The sequence below is a fragment of the Apium graveolens genome, unplaced genomic scaffold (genome assembly GCF_009905375.1).
Source record: "Apium graveolens cultivar Ventura unplaced genomic scaffold, ASM990537v1 ctg7274, whole genome shotgun sequence".
In the NCBI taxonomy this organism is placed as follows: domain Eukaryota; kingdom Viridiplantae; phylum Streptophyta; class Magnoliopsida; order Apiales; family Apiaceae; genus Apium; species Apium graveolens.
The window spans coordinates 20,790-42,426 of record NW_027420189.1 but is presented as its reverse complement, the minus strand read 5'-3'; the positions used below and the strand labels follow the sequence as shown (position 1 = coordinate 42,426).

Genomic DNA, 21,637 nt, shown 5'->3' with positions numbered 1-21,637 from the left:
GCGCGCCCGCGCTGATCAAGCGTGCGGCCGCGCCCAAACATTAGAGAGCCGGCGCACCCACGCTGATCAAGCGCGCGGCCGCGCCGTGTCGGGATAGCAGAATCTTGTTTCTACTTGGATTTTGAGAGAAAGAATTCTACATTGCATGGGGCTGCTATATAAACAACTTTAGATCGTTTTTCATAATATATCAAGTCAGAGACATATCAGAGCTGAGAAGAAGACGTCAAGAGACCTATAGCACAATTCAACAAAGGCGAAGATGATCTAGTTTATTCTTATGAATCTTTATTTTGAGTTGTAATCTTGGATGCTCGTTTCTTATTTTGTTGAACCTATACTCTTGTGTTAACTTTGTTTAATTATTCATTATAAAGACTACATTTATAATACCATGCTTTCATCGGAGCCTACGTTGATGATGATCCGATTATGGGCTAATCGTTATCGCGGGGTTCTAGCATATTTATTTATGGATTTCTTTAGTTAAATTATTTCGATACCTTAGCGTGTGGTGATTGTATGATAAACTAGTATTGGTTGTGCGTATTCGTCTTATGAGCGTCGCGAACTTATAAGATAGTGTGTTAATTCTTAATGAAGCGAAAGTGAATTTAAGGATTTAGAACTTACCATGCTAGCGTAGGTTCATGTGTTTGTTATGCATGATGCGTGGGTATTTTTAACCATCTTACTTACCCTATGTAATCAATATAGATAACTTGTGCTTAAACCGTTATGTTGTCAAATTCTATAGACATATAGGATCTCAATATAATTGGTGTCTATTCAGCTTCTATCTCTTTTGTGGATGTCTGGTAGTATGGTATTCGTGCAACGAAAGTTGGCGTTTATCAGTTTCATGTTATCTGATTAGTGTCATCACTGTTACATGCTAAGGTTAAGAATGAAAAGGCTATTAAATGAAGTATTTAATGAAGTTAGAATCTCATATTTGTCATATATATATTAATTCAGTTAATCTTATTCCCTTAGTTATAATTGTTAGTTTCATTCTTAGTTATAAACAACCTCAACTTGTTATCGTCTTAGCATTGAATAATAACCATATATTGTTGCTTAAGTGCATAAATTAATTAGTTAGCCAAGCCAGTCTCTGTGGGAACGAATCTGATTTACATCATATTACTTGCGAACGCGTATACTTGCGTGTATTATTAGCGCGTATTTAGCGACTAACAACTTGGTCTTTACCAACAGGAAAGAAGGATTTAATAATAAGTGGGTGTTCAGGATCAAAGAAGAACATGATGGCAACAAGAGATACAAGACGAGTATTGTGACTGCAGAGGAGTTACATCTAGAGCAACTAGATGTTAAGACCGCGTTCTTACATGGTGATCTTGAGGAAGACATCTACATGGTTCAACCCGATGTAGATGGGAAAGAAAATCTTGTTTGCAAGCTTATAAAAAGCTTCTATGGTTTGAAGCAAGCACCAATACAATGGTACTTGAAGTTTGACAGTTTTATGATGAAGAATGGGTACACGAGGAGTGCTATGGATCATTGTTGTTACTTTAAGCAGTTTGATTCATCTTATATCATATTGTTGTTGTATGTTCATGACATGTTGATAGCAGGATCAAACATGGGGGAAATCAACTGGTTAAAGAGACATATGTCTGCGGAGTTTGAGATGAAGGATATGGGTGTAACAAAACAGGTACTTGGTATGAGCTAGGGGTGTAAACGAGCCAAACTGTTCGTGAGCTACTCGAGCTCGGGTCATAAAAAAATTGAATTCGACTCGTCGAGCTTTTTCTTATTTTTAACCGAGCCGAGCTCGAGATTCAAATTATTCGGCTCGTAAGGTTCGCGAGCCTTATCGAGTCTCTATTATTTTTTTATTTTTTTATTATAAATATATTTTATGTAAATATTTAATATTTTTTATATATTATTTATTTTTATCAAGCCGAACTCTAGCCGTACTCGAGTCGAACCGATCATATTTCGAATTTTTGTTAATATTTAGTGAATTAATTGGAGCTTTCAAGCCGAACTCGAGCCTACCAAACCTTTTACGAGCCGAGCTTCGAACTTGAAATTAAAGGCTCAGTCGAGCCCGAACTCGAGCTCGAGCCCGATCTATTTTAATCGAGCTTGAGCCGAGCCTAGCAGTATTCGGCTCGGTTCATCTCGATTACACCCCTCTATGAGCATCATAAGAGATAGAACTGAAGGTACTTTAAAATTATCTCAAGAGAAGTCCGTTGAGAAATTGTTGTAGAAATTCAGTGTCCAGGATGCGAAGACCAGAAGTACACCATTGGCGAGTCACTTTACCCTCACAAAGAAGCAATCACCTAAAACGGATGAAGGCAAGATAGATATGGCTAAAGTTCCTTATGCATCTGCAGTTGGCAATTTGATGTAGGCTATGGTGTCTACAAGGCCAAACGTTGCTCATGCAGTGAGAGTTGTTAGTAGATTTATGTCTAATCCAGGAAGAGAGCATTGGGAAGCAGTCAAGTGGTTGTTACGCTACTTGAAAGGCACATCCAAGGTTGCACTATATTTCAGTAAGAAAGATGTTATCTTGGAAGGGTTCTCTGATGCAGATTTGGGTGGATGTTTGGATACCAGAAAAAGTACAACGGGTTATATTTTCACTTTGGGTGGTACAACAGTTAGTTGGATGTCTCGACTTCAAAAGAGTATTGCTCTTTCAAGAACGAAAGCAGAATATATGGCTATCTATGAAGCTATCAAGGAGATGATATGGTTGAAGAATTTTCTAGAGGAGTTGGGAAAGAAACAGGAAGACAATGCTTTGTATAGAGACATTCAGAGTGATATTCATCTTGCAAAGAATCATGTATTTCATGCTAGAACGAAGCATATTCAGCTGAGATATCACTTCACAAGAGAGTTGATAAATAATGGTACTTTGTCCTTGAAGAAAATTATTGGTTCAAACAATCCTGCATATATGTTGACTAAGGTGGTTATGAATGAAAAATTGAAGTTTTGCGTAGTTTCAACTGGCCTTCAGAATTGATTCAAGAGAAGGCGCTGCACTGGTTAGAGTTATTGATTGAAGTATTGATTTTACTAGATTTACAAGAGTAAAGTGAAGATGTGGTCAGACTCCAAGTAGGAGATTGTTAGGTTTGTGGAGTCTATTAATTAAAACCATGAAAATAGATTATTCAAATACATATTCAAATTATTTTATGAATTAGTCTACTTTTCAGATTTTGACTATAATTTAATTTATGCCTAGTTTCTTCTTTTAAAAATACTCATGTAATTGTAAAATCATAACACAACAAATTGTGAGAGATCAATACAAAATTAGTGCAGTTTGTGGAGAAGGAATTTCCGAACCACGTAAATCTTTGTCTTGTGTGATTGTCGTTTATTTTCTTATTCTTGTTTATTCGCTTCGGATTTTGATTTCGTTGTTGTATACTCAACACCACTAGCTAATGAGTTAACCCACTTAAATACTTAATTGTTGTCAAGAACTAATAACTTGCTTAACTGATAAATATGCTCTCAAGATTATGCATTCGCATTCATAATAATTTAATATATACAGATAAATTACAAGACTTGGTAAACAAGTTTAATATCTTGGTAGCTGCTGCTGTCTATGCGGGACACCTAGAGATGCACAAAAGGCCCATTGGGCCTGGTTTTGTCTAGGCTTTAAAAAGCCCGGGTTTTGACTGGGCCGAGCTTTTCGGGTTTTGACTTTGACAGGGCCGCGCCGGGCCGGGCCGAGTTTTCTGAAAATGTCAGAGCCCGTTTGGGTCCTCGAAGCGGGCCTAACCGGGTTTTTTTCGTGCCGGGTTTTTTTCGATATAAATCGGATTGAGTTTTATTAGAGATTCCGAAGATTACATATATTAGCAACTAGATTATCGTAAAAATGTATTAGTTTGCATGTAATATTTTATGAAAACATTACTTCGTTGAAAATATTTAAGTTCGACAAAAAATAAACATGTTTATAAAATAAAATATTTTATCAATGTTATCCAAATATATATATAGTGTACTTACTATATTTTCTTTCATTATTCCTGCAACAAATTATATAAATAATATTATTAATCACGAATATGTAAATATATATGTGTTTAAAATATTATTTATATTTATAGTAATGTAAATTCATAAATATATAAGTAAATATATTAGAATAATCAAATTTTAATCGGGTTTTTCTGGTTTTAAATCATGCCGGAAACTAAGTGTTGGGCCATAAAGCCCAAATATGAGATAATTGTGTAAAATAGAATGTATTTGGAGGCCCAAAATGAGGAGGAAAGCCATTAGGGGCTTCCCTACATCAACTTTGTATTAAATAAAAGAGTGAAGAATCCTATTTATGAGTTCATTCTTATAGATTGAATCCATTGACTCATTGTTAAGTAATTATTGGCATGTGGGAAGTTGACTCATTGAATCCTAGTGTTATACTCCTTTTTTATTTTATGACATTTGATTTTTTACACACACTTTTAACTGCTTTGATTGCATAGTTTTTTCTGTCAATAAAAATATATAACTAAAACTTTAATTTAGAAAAAAAATTAAAAAATTATTTTATCTATACGGTCAAAGAACTTAGAATTAGGGGAAAAAAGTAAGAAAAACAGAATATATGATTCCTGTTGTATTGGTTAAAGAAGTGACACTAAGTTGATTGCATGTGGGAAGTTGTAATTCTTGCTCATGACGAAAGGAAACACGACTTGGCTTCTGCAGATGCTGAAATTAGAACCCACACATGGAAAATATTGCAGGCAGCCGAGCACAGTAACTTTAGTTCACTTTTCTTGAGTCTAGGCATTCATTTTGGGCCACGGATATTAGCGCATTTCAGGAAATCTATTCTAATCAGCCTACTTATCTTGAAGTTTAAGCATCTTATTTTGCAGACTTAACATTTTGGTATATATCAAAAAGAGAATCAGACATATCGTTCAAGATGTGACCCCGACATATTTAGTCATCATTCTCCAATTTGCAGCGTCTTCTAGTCTGTTCTAAAGTTTCCTCCTCAATCATTTCTGGCATTGAGTACTCAAAACGTACACAACTTTTAATGTGGTTAACAAGAAATGCATCTTCTTTTGTCATCTTCTAAAGTCATGTCCCTCAAACTTGTCTAGTTTTGAAAACTTGCTAGTCATGTCTTTTACAGATTCGTTGTTCGCCATCTTTAGAAAACAAATTTATTTCGATCTTTGTTGTATAAAAATAGAGGATAACTTGGATTATTCTGAAGTCTTGACAAACAATTTCAGATTGAAATAATTTGGTGGTTATCCAAACTTTTCAACCGGATAAAATCAGAATGTAAGAACGGAGAATGATGTATTTTGTGTGAATTCAACAACCAACCTTTTGTTTTTTTTTTCTATCTCCATGACCAAATCTGTTGCAAATATTATATAGGTGTCCAAAAGACATGTCCTAAGACACGTCCATACATGTTCTAAGACACCTCCATACATGTCCAAAAGACATGTTCTAAGACACATCCATACATGTCCTAATACACATCCTTTGAGGTATGTGGTTGTGTCTAAAAGACATGTCTTTTCACATTAACACGAACCCCCGCTAATACCGAAAATCATAATAAACTCAAACAAGCATGCACTACACACTCTCCCGACTTGTTTGATGAAATATTACAATCACATTGATCAACTAGTTAATCCAATTACACTAAAATATCTAACAGTTTCGATATTTGAAACCTGCTCCACAGTGGAGGGGGCAGTTGAACAATGTCCAACTTACTTTATAGAAATGTAGTAGTTGGTTGTTACTCTTTTGTGAGCGAGTGTCTGCCATTGCTTCTGTCTGTATATTTCAATCTTTAGCAAGTGCTTACTAATTATTATTTTCAAAAAATTGTTTGCTACCGTGCTTAAAAGATGTCACCCCGTGAGTGAGCCAACTTTGTATGAGATTTTATAATAATCAGGCTGGCGTCTGAATTCAATTGTTAGACCACCAATAAAATAGCCTGATATCACTTGTGAATAATTTAATATCCGTAGACTGATTACTGAAACTTGTCATTAACCTGCAACTAGAGATCTCACTAGATTATAGAATAATCATAGTTGGAACCACATATATGATTTTCATAGTCAAATTAAAGTTCCACAATCAACTTAACAACACAGGTGTCATCAACAAGATTAATTTGGTTTTCTTGTTTATAATGTGCAAGAATTGTAGTTTTGCAGTTAATTTGCTTTCTACTAAATCTCGCTTAATTCTGAAAATTGTAACTTCAAAGGAAGTTCATTGATTGTTTGCAAGCTATTTATTAGTGCTCTTAGTAAGGCTTCACCATCCTGCTTAGTATAGAATGTTTTGCGTTTTTCCATCAACTTGCCAGTTCTGGGAACATACGCATATATTCTTTAGGTTTCGACATGCTTCTGTTGTTTCTGAGTTTTCGATCCTTGTGTGGTGGTGATTCCTCCCTAGATTGTCCGTCCCTCTCATTGCCTTTACAAGTGAAAAAAGTATAAATTACGTTCTTCAGGTAAACCTGTTTATGAATAATATTGAGTAGTTAGTAAAAGGGATAATGTTGTAAACTGGTGATGCCTACTTTACAACAGAAGTGTTTGACTGCCGATTGAATGGTTTTCTTAGTTGATATTAAAACATAAGTTCCTTGTCATGTTTATATTCATGCTCTTCTTTCACTTATAATAAGCCATTCAATTTATATTTTTTATGTGTGCATATGATGTATACTGCAGAGCACTATCACACAATTTGATTTTGTTAAACTGTTTGCTGTACGCAGTTAGGTGATGTGCCATCAGTTTTGTCTGGCCCTTAACTAGTATATTTAATTAGTAACATTTCCTATCGTATTAGTCCTTGTGTTGATTAATTATACTGTTTGCATCGATATGTGATGTACCATGGTATAAGGTACTTACAGTTTAACATGCAGGCATAGCTGAGATCATCAAGGCACAAGGTTTATATGAGCCTAGTTGGCTAAGCCTTTTTAACTCTAAAGTCAGAATCCATTGTCAAAAGTACCTGTAAGCTTAAAAGTTTCGTGAAACAGACTCGTGGTTGTCGATTACTACTGCTGCTTGTCACATTCCCAGGCTGGGATTTCGTTATTAATCATCTGATGTCAGCTGGCTACTAAAGATGGTTAAGATCCTCATATCTGCAGAATATTAATGGATATCTTTGTAGTTATGCTTCTGAACTTGGTGTGAAGCGTATATTAGTATAACACGTTAATGGGGTAACTTGATAGAGCCTTTTCGCCTGATTTAAAAAATATGCGTAGACCAAGTTTATTAATTTCAGTTCAAATTAGGTTCTTAGAATATAGTAACCACATTCTGCGGCCTGCTTTTAACCTCAGAGGAATGAGTGAAACACTGAAACAGACAATGAGTTTGTCAAGCTACATGAGAACAGTGGAGAGGCATACCAAATGAGACGACACTATACTACTGGTTTCTTAGATCTGCATGCTTTCATTCCACTGCTAAAGAAATTAAAATGAGACCATACAGTTGAAATCGTATGAAAGTTTTGTTCATTTCTTTTAGTCCACTAAAAGTCTAAGCGGATATTGAAGGTCTTTTAATCGTACATAGTTTTGTGCACATGATACGAACCCTTCCATGCACAATGTTTTTCGTGGTCCCACTCCAGAATCTTTACACAACTGGTCATTTGGTCCGGTCAACAAGTTGAAATATACTCCAACTTGTAATTTTCCTTGCACCTTCCATGGATATGCTCTTGCCTCTAACATCATCCAAGTCAAGATTTCAATACAAACAAAACTGCAACTTTCAATATTATTTGTATATTAACATAAATAAACAACTACCAAAAAATTAATATCCAATGGTGTGAATAGATCAAATCTTTCACCATCATAAGACTCAATTAATCCTCCTCTTCTATATTTCTTAATTCTTATCCTTGAGACCAAACAGAGCAAATCCTCTGAGTTCATCCAAGAAAACTCCATGGACAGGCTTGTGAAGCCAGATGTAAAGGAAGTGAATATAATCTTTAACAGGCTCGAAAAATGTTCCACCGCCTTCAGGCTAACCAATCTCATGCACACTATGAGTGTGGCTGTTTCTCTGACCACCTCAAATCCATCTCTACTCTCTTTTGCAACTCCTCTTTGTATCCTATCACCTCTCTCGACATCATCTTTCACTCTTAGTTTATCGCAGCTGTGTGATCACCCTCCTCTATCCACTCCCCTGGATAATATTATAGTGAAATCATCTATGCTTGTCACCGGAAAAGCCAACCAGGAGGAGCTTCATCGTCTGTTTTCAAAACCTGGACCCCAAATATTCAAGGATGCCATCATTCCCATCTCCTTTGTAGGTCCTCAAGTCGTCGAGTTTCTCCTTAGTCCTTCAAGTAAACAACATAGTGCTTATATTCTATCAAAGGCAATTTCAGCGTGTGATGGATCACAACTTTTTTCCTTATTAAGATCAGCTGTTAAGTGTTCAAACTGTTACATTACTTCTACGTTAATAGAAGCTGGAGCAGATGTTAATAAACGAGATTCAAACCAACGGTCTGTGATGTCATTAGCTATTCAATCGGGAAATTCTGATCTGCTTGATATATTGATTGATTCCGGTTATGTTGTTGATAATTCGGTAGATCGATTATTGCATGATGCAGCTGCAATGAATCGAGTAGATTTAATGGAAATCTTGTGCTTAGGATTTTTAGATATCGATGTGAATCTAGTTGATTTACATGGTAGAACAGCTCTTCATGTTGCTGCAATTTATGGTCATGTCGAAGTTATTGAATTTCTTGTGTCCGTTGGAGGTAATCCTGATATTGCAGATCAACACGGGTGGACTCCGCTTCACTGCGCTTCAATTGCAGGACATGTAGAAGCAGCTGAATTTTTGCTGAATTGTTCAGTTTATGTGAAATATGCATTGACTAAAGATGGAAAAACTCCATTTGATCTAGCAGTTAAAAAGGGTCATTCAGATTTATACGATATGTTACGTTTAGGGGATGCACTGCATAGAGCTGCAAGAATAGGCGACGTTGCTGAGATCAAGCGATGCCTTGTAGAAGGAGCAAAGGTAAATGGAAAAGATGAAAATGGTTGGACCCCTTTGCATAGAGCTGCATTTAAGGGTCAAACTGAGAGTGTTAAGGTTTTGCTCAGCAACGGAGCTAATGTCGATATGGTTGATAACTCAGGCTACACACCGCTTCATCGTGCAGTTGAGGCTGGACATGTGCAGGTGGCCCTGGCTTTGATTGGAAATGGTGCAAAAGCAAATATGAAGGGTCTTAAAGGTGTGGTTCCTTTGCATTTGGATTCTTTCAAGAAACATCTTTCTCTTGTAACACCTTTGTGTAAAGATAAAGAAAGAGCTTGATCCTAAGAATACAAACACAAACTAGCATGTCATGTAAATTTTTATGTTTTGTACAATGAGACCTTAAGGTCTTGCACAACTCTGGAATTATAGTATGAGTTGTGATCAGTTTTCGGTAGATTGTAAATAAGAGAAATAGACCTTGTGCCATTTTGATATATTTTCTTAGTTACTGCATCAGAGCTGCTTGGATTTGAAATCTATAAAAATGTGTAGCATAGAGATGCAGTAATCTAGTACACAAAGTTACTTTGGTTTTTGTTCATTTTTGTAAGATGAACAATGAAGAAAATAGGCAGATAGAACTTGAGGAACTTGCAGATTTAGACCAGCTTAATGTCACGTCGCCTTTATAGTTCGTCTCATTTCCAAATGAACCACTAGACTCTAGGCGAAAAGATCACATAGTGCTGGCAATAAATCTGTGATCATCATCGAACATTCGAACCCCACCTAGGGATCAAAATTTCAGGCCATCAATTTGAACCAGAGTTGAGAAGAAGCGTGTATTCACTTGGGACTTTTTGGCCGAAACAGAAAGGTGGTATGCCGTTCCCTTTGATTTTAACACAACTCGATTTCAATCCTAACCGTATCCATATACACGTATATATCATTTTATGTTTATAATTTTATAACTTACAATACTTTTATTCTATAGCCACAAACTACATTTTCATTTAAATTTCAAATAATCATTAACTTATCATATATATCAACCAATTCTGTATAAAAACTGTTATAACGAAAGTAAGAAATATTATGTTAACCGTAACGAAAAAACACAAATAGATAAAAGAGAAGAATTTTATTGATTTATAGGATACAAATTACAACATACGTTTAGATTATGTCTTATAGAGTTTATCTAGTACTTTCTAGGCGAGATTCCCTAATCCCCGGCGTTTGGGCATATACTGATTCAAGACATATTCTAACAAATCTCCAGCTTAACTTGAATGCTCTCACAAAAAAAAACATGATGTACCAAATGCGCCATAATAATGCTAGATGTACCAGAAAAACTCTTCTGCCTCAGATTTTGTCCTAAAGGGCAATCAACAACTCCGAACATTTAGTAAGTTCAAACAATGTTGCAACTTGCTATGTGGAACCGGCTTGATGAGCATATCTCTGGGTTATCAACATTACCCACTTTTCTCACCTTAATTCTCTTCTCACTTCTCATGAAATGATATTTTACATCTACGTGTTTAGTCCGCCTATGATGGACCTAATCTCTGGCTAAATAGATTACATTGAGACTGTCACAATACACGGTAGCATGATCATGATGTTGACCCAAATCACTGACTAGACATTTCAACCAGATTCCTTCTTTTGCTACTTATGTCAATGCCATGTACTCTGCTTCCGTAGTAGACAAAGTCACCGTAAATTATAGAGTAACTTTCCAACTGACAATTAAACCACCCAGAGTGAAAGCATAACCAGTCATAAATCTTCTACCGTCAACATCTTCAGTATAATCAGAGTCTGAAAACCCTGTCACCAAACATTTTGTATCACCTCCATAAATGAGACCAATATCAGACGTACATTTTAAGTACACAAAAACCCTCTTCACACCTTGATAACGCTCCTTGCTTGGATCACCCATAAACCTGCTAACAACACTGATAAATTATGCAAGATCGGGTCTAGTGCAGACCATTGCATACATCAAGTTTCCTACTGCATTAGCATATGAAACACGAGACATGTACTTATTCTCCTCAACAGACTTAGGTGCATAAGCGACGGACAGATGTACATTTGCAGCACTAGGAGAATATATGGGCTTTGCTGTAGACATGCTGAACCTTGACAAAATCTTCTGAATGTATCCCTTATGTGACAAGAGGAGGTTTTTTTTTGCTTTTATCCAAATAAATTTTCATTCCCAAAATTGTCCGAGCCGCACCCAAATCTTTCATTTCAAACTCGGCACTAAGAAGACCCTTCAACTTCTGAATATCAGACTTGTCCTCTGCTGCTATTAATATATCATCCACATACAGGACCAGATAAATCAAAGAACCATTTGTTGCCTTACTATAATAAACACAACAATTATATGAACTCTTGATGTAGCCAATACCTATCATATAGCTGTCGAATTTCTTGTACTACTGCCTCGGAGATTGCTTTAGTCCATACAGAGACTTCAACAACTTGCAAACATAGTCTTCTTTATCAGGAACCTGAAAACCATCTGGATGAGTCATGTATATCTCCTCATCCAGCTATTTTTGTATAAAAATTGTATTCACGTCGAGTTGTTCAAGCTCCAGATTCTGATGTGCAATTATTGCTAGAAGCACCCTGATGAAAGTATGTCTGATCACTGGCAAAAAAAAATATTGTAGTCTACCCCCTCTTTTTGAGTGAACCCTCGAGCTACTAATCGAGCTTTATACTTGATACCATCAACAAATATTTCTCCTTTCTTCTTCTTGTTGACCCATTTACAAGTGACAATCTTTCTGTCTCGAGCCTCTTGACCAATTCACAAGTCTTATTCTTCTGAAATGACTCTATTTCATCTCCCATTGCAGCAAACCATTTTATAGACTCATTACATTTAACTGCTTCTTTGTAAGTGGATGACTCATCAGAGTTAGGATCCGCCTCTTGAGCAATCTGTAGTGCATATGCCACCATATTTCTTTAGAGGAACTCACTGCTGATAATGATGAAACTGAGATTCTGACAATGGTTGTTGAACTTCCTATTGTGGTTCACTCTCATCTTGAGTTCTCCCTGCTCCACCTATTTCTCAACACCACCACTTTCTGAAACAATAATAGACTTCATAGTAGAGTTAAACATAGAATTTTTATCAAAAACTACAATTCTACTCAGTATAACCCTATTTTCAGATGGAGACCAGATTCTATAACCTTTAACTCCATCCCCATAGCCTACAAATGCTTCCTGTTTAGCTCGTGGCTCCAATTTAACCTCATTTACATGATAATAAACAGTACAACCAAAAACTCTTAAATCAGAGTAATCAACAGGCTTACCAGACCATTTCTGACGCATCACGGAAGTGTAGGAGAAGCTAGCGCTAAATCTCACAAGGACTCTTGCACGAGAAATCCTTTAAAATCTTGAATCCACAAGAAAGAAAAAAAGAAAAACTCTTAGGGTTTAATTTCAATAAAAGATTATTAATACATTACATCATAAGACTGTTTGTATAGGGATATAAAACCCTAAAATAAATAAAAAGAAATAATAATTAAAAGCAGCGTGATCATGCAGCTTTGAGCCCATGTCTTCCATCTGGCCACCAAAAAGCTATTGTTGTTTTTTCCACTTTTGGCATGGTCATGCAATCCAGTGGTATGAGCATGTCATCATATATCCTCAATGGCGTGACCATGCAGTTCTCAGCGTGATCATACCTTTGCTTTTCTCACACTCACCACACCCTTGATATGTTCCGAAAATCCTCCTACGTCAAACTCCTCCACTTCAAAAGAACTCGACCTCGAGTTCTCATCTAGAATAACAATTACGCCGACTTGTTGTTTATCTTGCCATGACAATACTTTTAAATAAAAAGGCCTTGCTGGAACTTTGTACTTTACATCCTCCACCAAAATAACTTTTAAGCATAAATGTATCACTAAAACCAGCTCGAACTAACCATGATAAACCTTTGTCAGCACAAATTTGGAATCGACATCACCGAACTCATGTGTTGTACCAAGAGACAATACATATTCATATGATTGTTTCAAAAAACCTTTATCCCCAAATGGATAAAAGATATACTCCACGTTATCATTTTCAAAGTCAATTGTCTTAGCCAAAATTTTATGACAGAAATTCAAATTAAACTGATATGGCCTACCAATTACAAAATCACATGAATCAACACACAAATTATCAAAAACCGCAACATCCTTGTACTTCATACTAACAATGTCAATTACATAATTAACACTTGTAGTAGTGACAACCAATAAGTTATTTCAAATAACATTATATGGTGCTACGTGAATTTGTGGAGTCAATTTAATTTCATTAACCACATCTTTTAAATTAAAGATATCTTGATTTGACAACCCACCACAATCTCACAAGTTCGATGACTCGCCTTGTATAATCCTCGCAAGTAGGATTAGCGATTGCTTCTACTTCGCCCTCGTTCGACTTCAGTTGGCATCAGAGCAGTCTATATCATGTCTTTTCGTTACCTGATTCATTATGGGAAAACCTATTACCAAAGAAGATTTTCGAGAAATGACGACGGCTTTAACCGCATCTCTGAAGGTTTTCACAAATCGAGTTGATACGTTGCCAATTCTAGTAAAAATCAATAATAAGCAATATAGAGGTTAAATAGAAAATCAGAATCGAGTCCCTTGAAATGGGAAGTATCATGTTGGTGAGAATTCTGGCTTGGAGTCAAATACTAGTAATCAGTGTAATAACAATGATTATGGTGGCAGTGCGATTAATGAGTGCTACTTCCATATGGTGTGATGAGTGTAAGAAAAGCAAATATATGATCACGCTTTGAACTACATGGTCACACCGTTGAGGATATATGATGGCATGCTCACGCCACTGGATTGCATGGCCATGCCAGAAGTGGAAAAAACAACATTAGCTTTTTGATGGCCAGATGGAAGACATTGCATGCTCATGCTCATGCTCAAAGCTGCATGATCACACTGCTTATAATTATTATTTATTTTTATTTAGGATTTGTTTTTATTTTATAAACAGTCTTATGATGTAATGTATTAAAAAACTTGTATTGAAATCAAAACCCTAGAGAATTTTCTCTTATCTTTCTTGTGGATTCAAGAAAACCCTTGTGGATTCAAGGTTGGCCTTATGGATTCAAGGTTGGCCTTATGGATTCAAGGTTTTAAAGGATTTCTCGTGTAAGAGTCCTTGCGAGGATTATAGTTTGCTTATCTTACGGTTCGTGTAAGTTAGTATTGGGTAGATCATATTAGCTTGATTTGAACTTATATCACAGAAGTAGGGAGAAAATAATTGACAATGATGGAGGGTATACTTTGTATCCATTGGAGGATATGCTTGCCCGTAATCCCTCTTTTGAATATATGATGTTTGTTCCTGTAAATATTGGGTGTAAAGAAGTTGAAGTTGGTTTCAGTTTTAAGTCGACAATGGTTAACTAAAATGTGGTTGGATTAACTAAAGTGTTGTTTTCAAAATTTGTTAATATTGAAGAGGAGTTCAGGTACAAAGTTCCAATAAGGTTGTTGCCTTTAAAGGAGTTTTGAGATGAATACCTGTGTGAGATCCACGATTTATCAGATAACACATTGTACTACCGCTTCTGCTCAAAATCTTCTAGTTAGTCCCACATTAGAGAGCATGCACCTTACTCTCTCCAAAAGTGTCTAATTCATACGTTCTGCTACACCATTCTATTGTGATGTATCCCTAACTGTATGATGCCTATAAATACCCTCATTGTTGCATAATTCATTAAACTCAGATGAGCAAAATTTCAGGCCCTTAATCTTCTTCCCTGTTTGATTTTCCACTAGTGCCTCCCACTGCTCGAAAATCTTAAAGGCTTCACTTTTATGCTTTATGATGAACACCCAAGTAATTCTTGCGAAATCATCAATCATTTTCAATCTCAAAGGACGCAACAGAAACATAACCTGTTAACGTAAAGCCTTAAAGAAGATACAAGGTATCACGTTTAACATCTTTCAGAACCCTTGCAGTTGTAGACATGTGGAACTCCACCTTCGCCTTTAAAAGTGAAACCTTTATTGTCTAAGATACTCAGAGATATCAGATTCTTTGTCATAAGTGGGACACGCCTAACATCATTTAATATGAAGAAATTACCATCACGTGTCCGAAGTTTAACCGAGCTTATTCCAACCGTCTCACAAAAAAAACTTTTAGCTACATAATTTTTTCCAATATCTACTCGCTCTTAGGTTGTGAACCACTCCCTGTGCGAACATATATGGTAAGATGCTCCAAAGTCAAGATTCCACACATCAGAGTGATGCGTGTGATTGATAGCAACTAGAGCAATATCTTTTTCAAAATTAACACCAACTACAACAACAGGACCCGCCAATTTATCATGTTGTTTCTTTTTTTGGGACGGTCAGATTTTTAGTGCCCCTTCTCTTCACAATAATTTATAGACATCATTAGATTTCGAACCCTTAGGAGTTGGTTTCTTGGATTTATACTTCCACGACTTACCTTGTCCGGTACGCCCGCTGGCTACCAACCCAACAACCTGATTATTTGTACCTGTACTAGCCGCCTTATGGCACAACTCTCTAGAATGAAGAAAAGATCTAACCTCCAATAATATCTTTACCAACAATAAACGATTACACAAAATTCTCATATGATAATGATAAAAAAAAACTAACAGAATTAAAGCGACATCCTCGTCTTCAACTTTAACATCAATATTACGCAATTCTAATAAAATTGTGTTTAACTGATCTAAGTGACCTCGAAGAGGCATACCTTCCTGTATTCTCGGACTAAACAAATTGCTTCAGAACCAATTTATTTGTTAAAGACTTTGTCATGTAGATACTTTCAAGCTTCAACCAGAAACACGCGACATCCTCCTCCGCGTTTTCAGTAATAATATCACTTGCAGGGCACAACAAAATTGTCGAGTGCGCCTTTTGTTCGAGACTTGCCATCTCAGTGCTTCTAGAAACAGCCAATTTCGTATTGAACGATGCCAGAGCCCCTATTACTTTAACAAAACACGCATCTTGATTTTCCATAGACTGAAACTGTTTCTTCCATTAAATTTGTCGACGTTCACGTTAATATCACCAAACATCCCAGACATCTTTTTGCCTGAACCGAAATTCAAATCCTAGAAAATAGAACCAAGCTCTGATTCTAATTTGTTATAATGGAAGTAAGAAATAGGTAGAAGAAAGAACACAAATTAATATCAAGGATACAAATAGGTAGAAGAAAAAAAGTTTTTTAATATCGAGGATACAAATTACAACATACTTTTAGGCTATATACTATAGAGTTTATATAGTACTTTTTAAGTGAAGTCCCAGCGTTTGGGCATATACTGATTGAAGGCATATTCTAACAAAAACAAATGCCGAAATCTTTTTTTGTTATTTTCGCATTCAACGTTAATTTGTTGCAGCTAAATATTAGTCATTTGCGATTAGTATACAGTGATTAACTTTGTTACAAAAGGAATAATTATTTTATTAGTTATGCGCATTTTAAGAGAGAAAATTTAAATTGAAGAAATATTAATTTGTATCCCGAGTTCATTGATAAATCCATGTATAAATCGGCAAAATCCGTTAAACGAGACTTACTAAAATTGAACAGAGTTGTTTTATTTATTTAGGTTATGATATTCGAGTTTGTTTGAAAATTTTAAAATCCCAATTATACAGTTTGGTTCTGATTTAACATTTAATCTGAATTAAATCGGACTGTAGTCAATTTTATGGAACATGTATATTTGGGTAGATTCTGCTCTCATTTTTTTCCACATGTGCATCTATTAAATTAGTAACCTAGCCATATCTTTTATTTACTTAGTATCAAAATAATTAATAAAAAATCCCTTACTTTCCTTTAATTTTTCCTGAATTAATAGTTATAATTGTATTTAGTTGAATAAAGCTGCAAAATAGTTACTTTATAGAAAAATATCTATGTTTTTTATTACGGAAATTAAAGTTAAAAAGTAAAATAATTTACAAACAAGTTTAAAATTTACAATAATAAAAAAGATCATGAAAATAGAAATAACAGAATATTATTCCGAACACAATATTTTAAAAATTTAAATTTGGGCCAGTATTTTAGTTTAGTCACTATATATAGTGGTCTATAATCCATGTATCCATCCATCAACTGTTACAGAAACGATCCACTCTTTAAAAAACCCAGCCCATACGGAAACATAAAAAGTTCAAAAAATTCACCAAAACTTAAATTAAACCCCCAAAAATTTAAAAAACTCCCGGGCACAAAACAAAGCCGTCCACGCTGGCGATCCTCGTGAACTCCAATCCACCAATCACAGCACCTTAGCCTCCTATATAACCCTCCTCACGCCCTCCCCCAATTCTCATCCTCAACCTATAAACACAAATTACAAATCTCTCTACATTTTATTTAGTGAAAATGAGTTCAACTGGAGCTGGCAAGGGTAAGGGTTTGGCTGGAAGGGGCAGAGTCAAGGGGACTAAAGCGGTTTCAAGGTCTCAGAAGGCCGGGCTTCAGTTTCCGGTGGGGAGAATTGCTAGGTTTTTGAAGAATGGGAGGTATGCTCAGCGTGTTGGATCTGGTTCGCCTGTGTATTTGTCTGCTGTTCTTGAGTATCTAGCTGCTGAGGTGATTAATCTCTCTCTCTCTCTCTCTCTCTCTCTGCTATGTGTTTATTTATTTGTGTTTTTTCTGTTTGTAGCTATTGGAGCTTGCTGGAAACGCAGCGAGAGACAACAAGAAGACAAGGATAATCCCTAGGCACATTCAATTGGCAGTGAGGAATGATGAGGAGCTCAGCAAGTTGCTTGGATCGGTGACAATTGCTAATGGAGGTGTGTTACCGAACATCAATGCTGTTTTGTTGCCAAAGAAGGTTGCCAAAGGGAAGGGTGAAATTGGATCTGTTTCTCAGGAGTTTTAAGGGGTTGTCTGGGTTTTGAATTGGATTAGTATGGGTAGGTATTAGTATGTAGTTGATGATTATGGAAATGTAATGTTTTGTTGAATGATTGGATTGTTGATAGTAGTGAAGTATGTAATCACAATCTTATGAAGTTGGTTCGTTTGGGTTATAAAAATATATGAATCTTTTGCTAATTGCTACATCTTCATTTTATTAGACATTTGCTTCTCCAGCTTGATTTTATTTTCAATTTTGAACTTCACCAGATCTATTGGTATGATGTAGGAATATTTAATCAAAAGAAACAAGGAATATCTTGTGTTTGGAATTTGTTAATACAATTGTTTAAGATCAATCTAAATGAAACATCTAATGTTTGAAATCTGTGTATACAATTATTTTATGATTTGTCTAAATGAAAAAAGTGTTTCAATTTTCTTGTCAATCATTAGTTGAAGCCAGTAATTTTGTACATAGAACTAGTGTTTTACTTTTTCAATTCTCTGAACTCTTTCCTGTTGGAGATTGTAGTGCGGTGAGTCCATTTCAACTCAAGCAATATGTTATTCAAATGGTGTAATTTGATTTTAGTGACCTTTAAGAAATCAATTCAATTAGGGGATGTAGCTCAATTGGTAGAGGTTCACTGCACCGAATGTGAGATGGTTTGGGGTTCAGTTTCCTGCATTCCCACCTTTTCCTTTTTCTGTCTTAAGTGAGATGACCTTAAAGATTCAATTTCAATTCTGGGATGTTGCTCAAGTAGTGGAGGGTTTGCCTCTTCAATTGTTTGTATATCTGGACAAGTTTCAAATCTGTTTATATAGCACATGCCATTGACAATATAGCAGGACCTCATTTATTTTGCAATCTGACCTTTTCATCATAGCATGAAGCATGAGCTCTGTATTAATATACTAATGAACATTTTGTCTCAAATTTGTTGCTCCAGTTTTATATCCATGGACCACTGCAGCTTAGCCACTGGTGTCTACAAACGAGGAGCTTTTTAGCAGTGAAGTGTTTTTCACAATCATAGAATTTTGTTGTTTTGGATGGGATACATCCCTGATTATTTTAGTTATAATCCTTAATTAGTTTGTTGTTTAGTCTCATTTGAGTGTCTTAACTATGCTGTCATAACTGGAATGAAATCTTTGATGAATTGTTCAATTCAAAATTCTACCAAGCTTTGCCTTCACTTCCAACCTGGTACATTGGCTCTGCGGGCATCAAGGAGTAACTAGATGCTTTAAGTTAGGTTACAGATTTGCCATTTTTTTTGGCAGTCTGGCTCTTTATTACATAAAGTTCCTCTTGATAGAGCAAAATTTTGTCCTGGTATGTCAGGTGTGTCGGTCTTAGCAAATCTAACACAATATAGTCTTCTGAAGTTCACTCGTGAGTCAAAAGTATGTGAAATATTTGCGTTGATTTGTTATGCATAATTTGGATGCCTTTGACTCTTTCTCGTAGAATTCCTACAACTTGCTTTGCCAAGATATGATTCCTGGATTGGCCATCATGAGTGCTTCTATTTTTTTATGGTATGATCTTGTGCGTGTGGTTTGCTTTAATGTTACTCTCTGCAGGACAGGAAATTATTCAACAACACCGCAATCAGAAAGCTCTCAAGTAGGAATACATGATTTTTATGGTACATCCAAATCTTGCAAATTATAAAAACAACAGTATTAATAATTTAAGCACTGCCATTAGCCATAGATGGCATTTCGTAGCTAAGTTTGTTTGTTATGGTATCAATAACTATATTTATTCTTACCTTTACTTGGAGAAGATGCAGCCATACTAGAAATTTTTTAACAATTTTCAGAGTTCCTCTTGTTGATTTTCATTTTTAGCATTATTGCTTAAACTCTCTTAGTGATAAAATAAATTTATGATTTTAAATTGTTAATGTGAAACTTTTAGTTGTCACTGCAGGAGAGTAATATAGTAGACTTAAAATCCTACTTAGTTTGGGAAATTTTTTGTTGCATATCGAGTAAAATAGCTCCAGGTGTTGATGCAGCCGTGCTTTGCAAAATCATTCGCTTTTATGCTTGTCCAAACAGGCTTGATAGCATAGGTTCTTGCTTATTGATCTGATATGGATTAATCTACCAAAATGCAAGTCTTGGTTCAATTTTATTATTAACGATCCTTACAATCTGTTATTGGACATTTTTAGAATCAGCTTAGCGAAGGGTATAATTCATTTGGTGCTTGATAACTCTCAGCTGATAAGGGGCTAACAGAGTTTTATTGTAAATGGAAGGCATCCAAAAGTTTCTTGTTTGGTCCTCCACTCTTCTGCTTCTTGCATTAATATCTTTTTATTAGGATGACTTGTTTGTGAAGACCATAGCCTGTCCAAGTAGTAACATGTGTCTAAGTTGTTCGTATTCCTGCTTCAAGGTACCAACTTCCAAAGCATTTTGAATCTAAATGCACCTCTCATTTTTTTTCTTTCTGGTAGTACTTGCTTTCATGAGATCATTAAATTAATGTAGCTGATTAACCTAGAAGATAAATCCATCAAGTCGATCTAACACTACCTTGGCCATGGATTAGTTTTTGTTTCTAGTTGTGCTAGTTTTGCATGTGAAACACTATAAAGTTAACTATATTTACTGGGAAATTGCTCAATCGGTAGAGTTTTATGGCAGTGCCTGTAAGAGGGTTTGGGGTTCAATTCCTGCGTAGCTTAGTGAAGTGCCTTTAAGAGGGTTTGGCGCAGTGCCTCCAGTTTTATATCCATTGACCATTGTAGCTTAGCGACTTGTGTGTACATATGAGGAGCTTTCTAGCAGTGAAGTGCTATCATAGAATTATGTTGTTTTCGATGGGATACATCCCTGATTATTATGCCGTCCTTAATTAGTTTGATAAATTATTCAATTCAAAATTCTACCAAGCTTACCCTTTACTTCCAACCTGGTAACTCTGCGGGCATCAGGGAGTAACTAGATGCTTTATTTTAGGTTACAAATTTGCCTTTTTTGCAGTCTGGCTCTTTATCACATAGTCTTCCTCTTGATCGAGCAAATTTTTGCCCAGTTATATCAGGTGTGTCGGTCTTAGCAAATTTAACACCATATAGTCTTCTAAGTTCACTCGTGAGTCATAAGTAGACGCGGGTTTCCCTGAATAGTGAATAGTATCTGTGCAGGTGTTTTTTTAACAAAATTCTAGTTCCGTAGTGAGACCTCTCCCACAAATTAGCCCCCTAGATACCCACATGAATTACAGTTTTTCTTTGATACGTTGATTGGTTATGCACAATTTGGAAGCCTTTGACTCTTTCTCATACACCTCCTCCAACTTGTTTTTCCAAGATTTGATTTCTAGATTGGCCAGTTAGTAGTCATGATGAGTGCTATTTTATTATGGCATGATCAATTGCGCGTGGTTTGCATTAATGTTGCTCTCTGCAAGACAGGAAATTATTCGACTGCACCACTTCTTAAATATCTTTACGCTTTCACAATTACTAAGGCTGAACTTGAACTGAAATTTCAATAATTCTGCAATCTGAAAGTTCCCAAGT

General features: G+C 35.7%; 2 protein-coding genes across 2 annotated transcripts; both read left to right on the top strand.

Annotated features, from left to right (window-relative positions):
- The first annotated feature begins 7,876 nt into the window (after nt 1-7,876).
- LOC141703979 (protein VAPYRIN-LIKE-like) lies at nt 7,877-9,599 on the top strand. Its single transcript, XM_074507347.1, has one exon. The coding sequence runs from the start codon at nt 8,022-8,024 to the stop codon at nt 9,429-9,431; it is 1,410 nt and encodes a 469-aa protein (XP_074363448.1). The 5' UTR covers nt 7,877-8,021; the 3' UTR covers nt 9,432-9,599.
- Nucleotides 9,600-17,543: 7,944 nt separating this feature from the next.
- LOC141703980 (putative histone H2AXa) lies at nt 17,544-18,281 on the top strand. Its single transcript, XM_074507348.1, has 2 exons — nt 17,544-17,810; nt 17,884-18,281. The coding sequence occupies exons 1-2, from the start codon at nt 17,601-17,603 to the stop codon at nt 18,103-18,105; spliced, it is 432 nt and encodes a 143-aa protein (XP_074363449.1). The 5' UTR covers nt 17,544-17,600; the 3' UTR covers nt 18,106-18,281.
- The last annotated feature ends 3,356 nt before the right edge of the window (nt 18,282-21,637 follow it).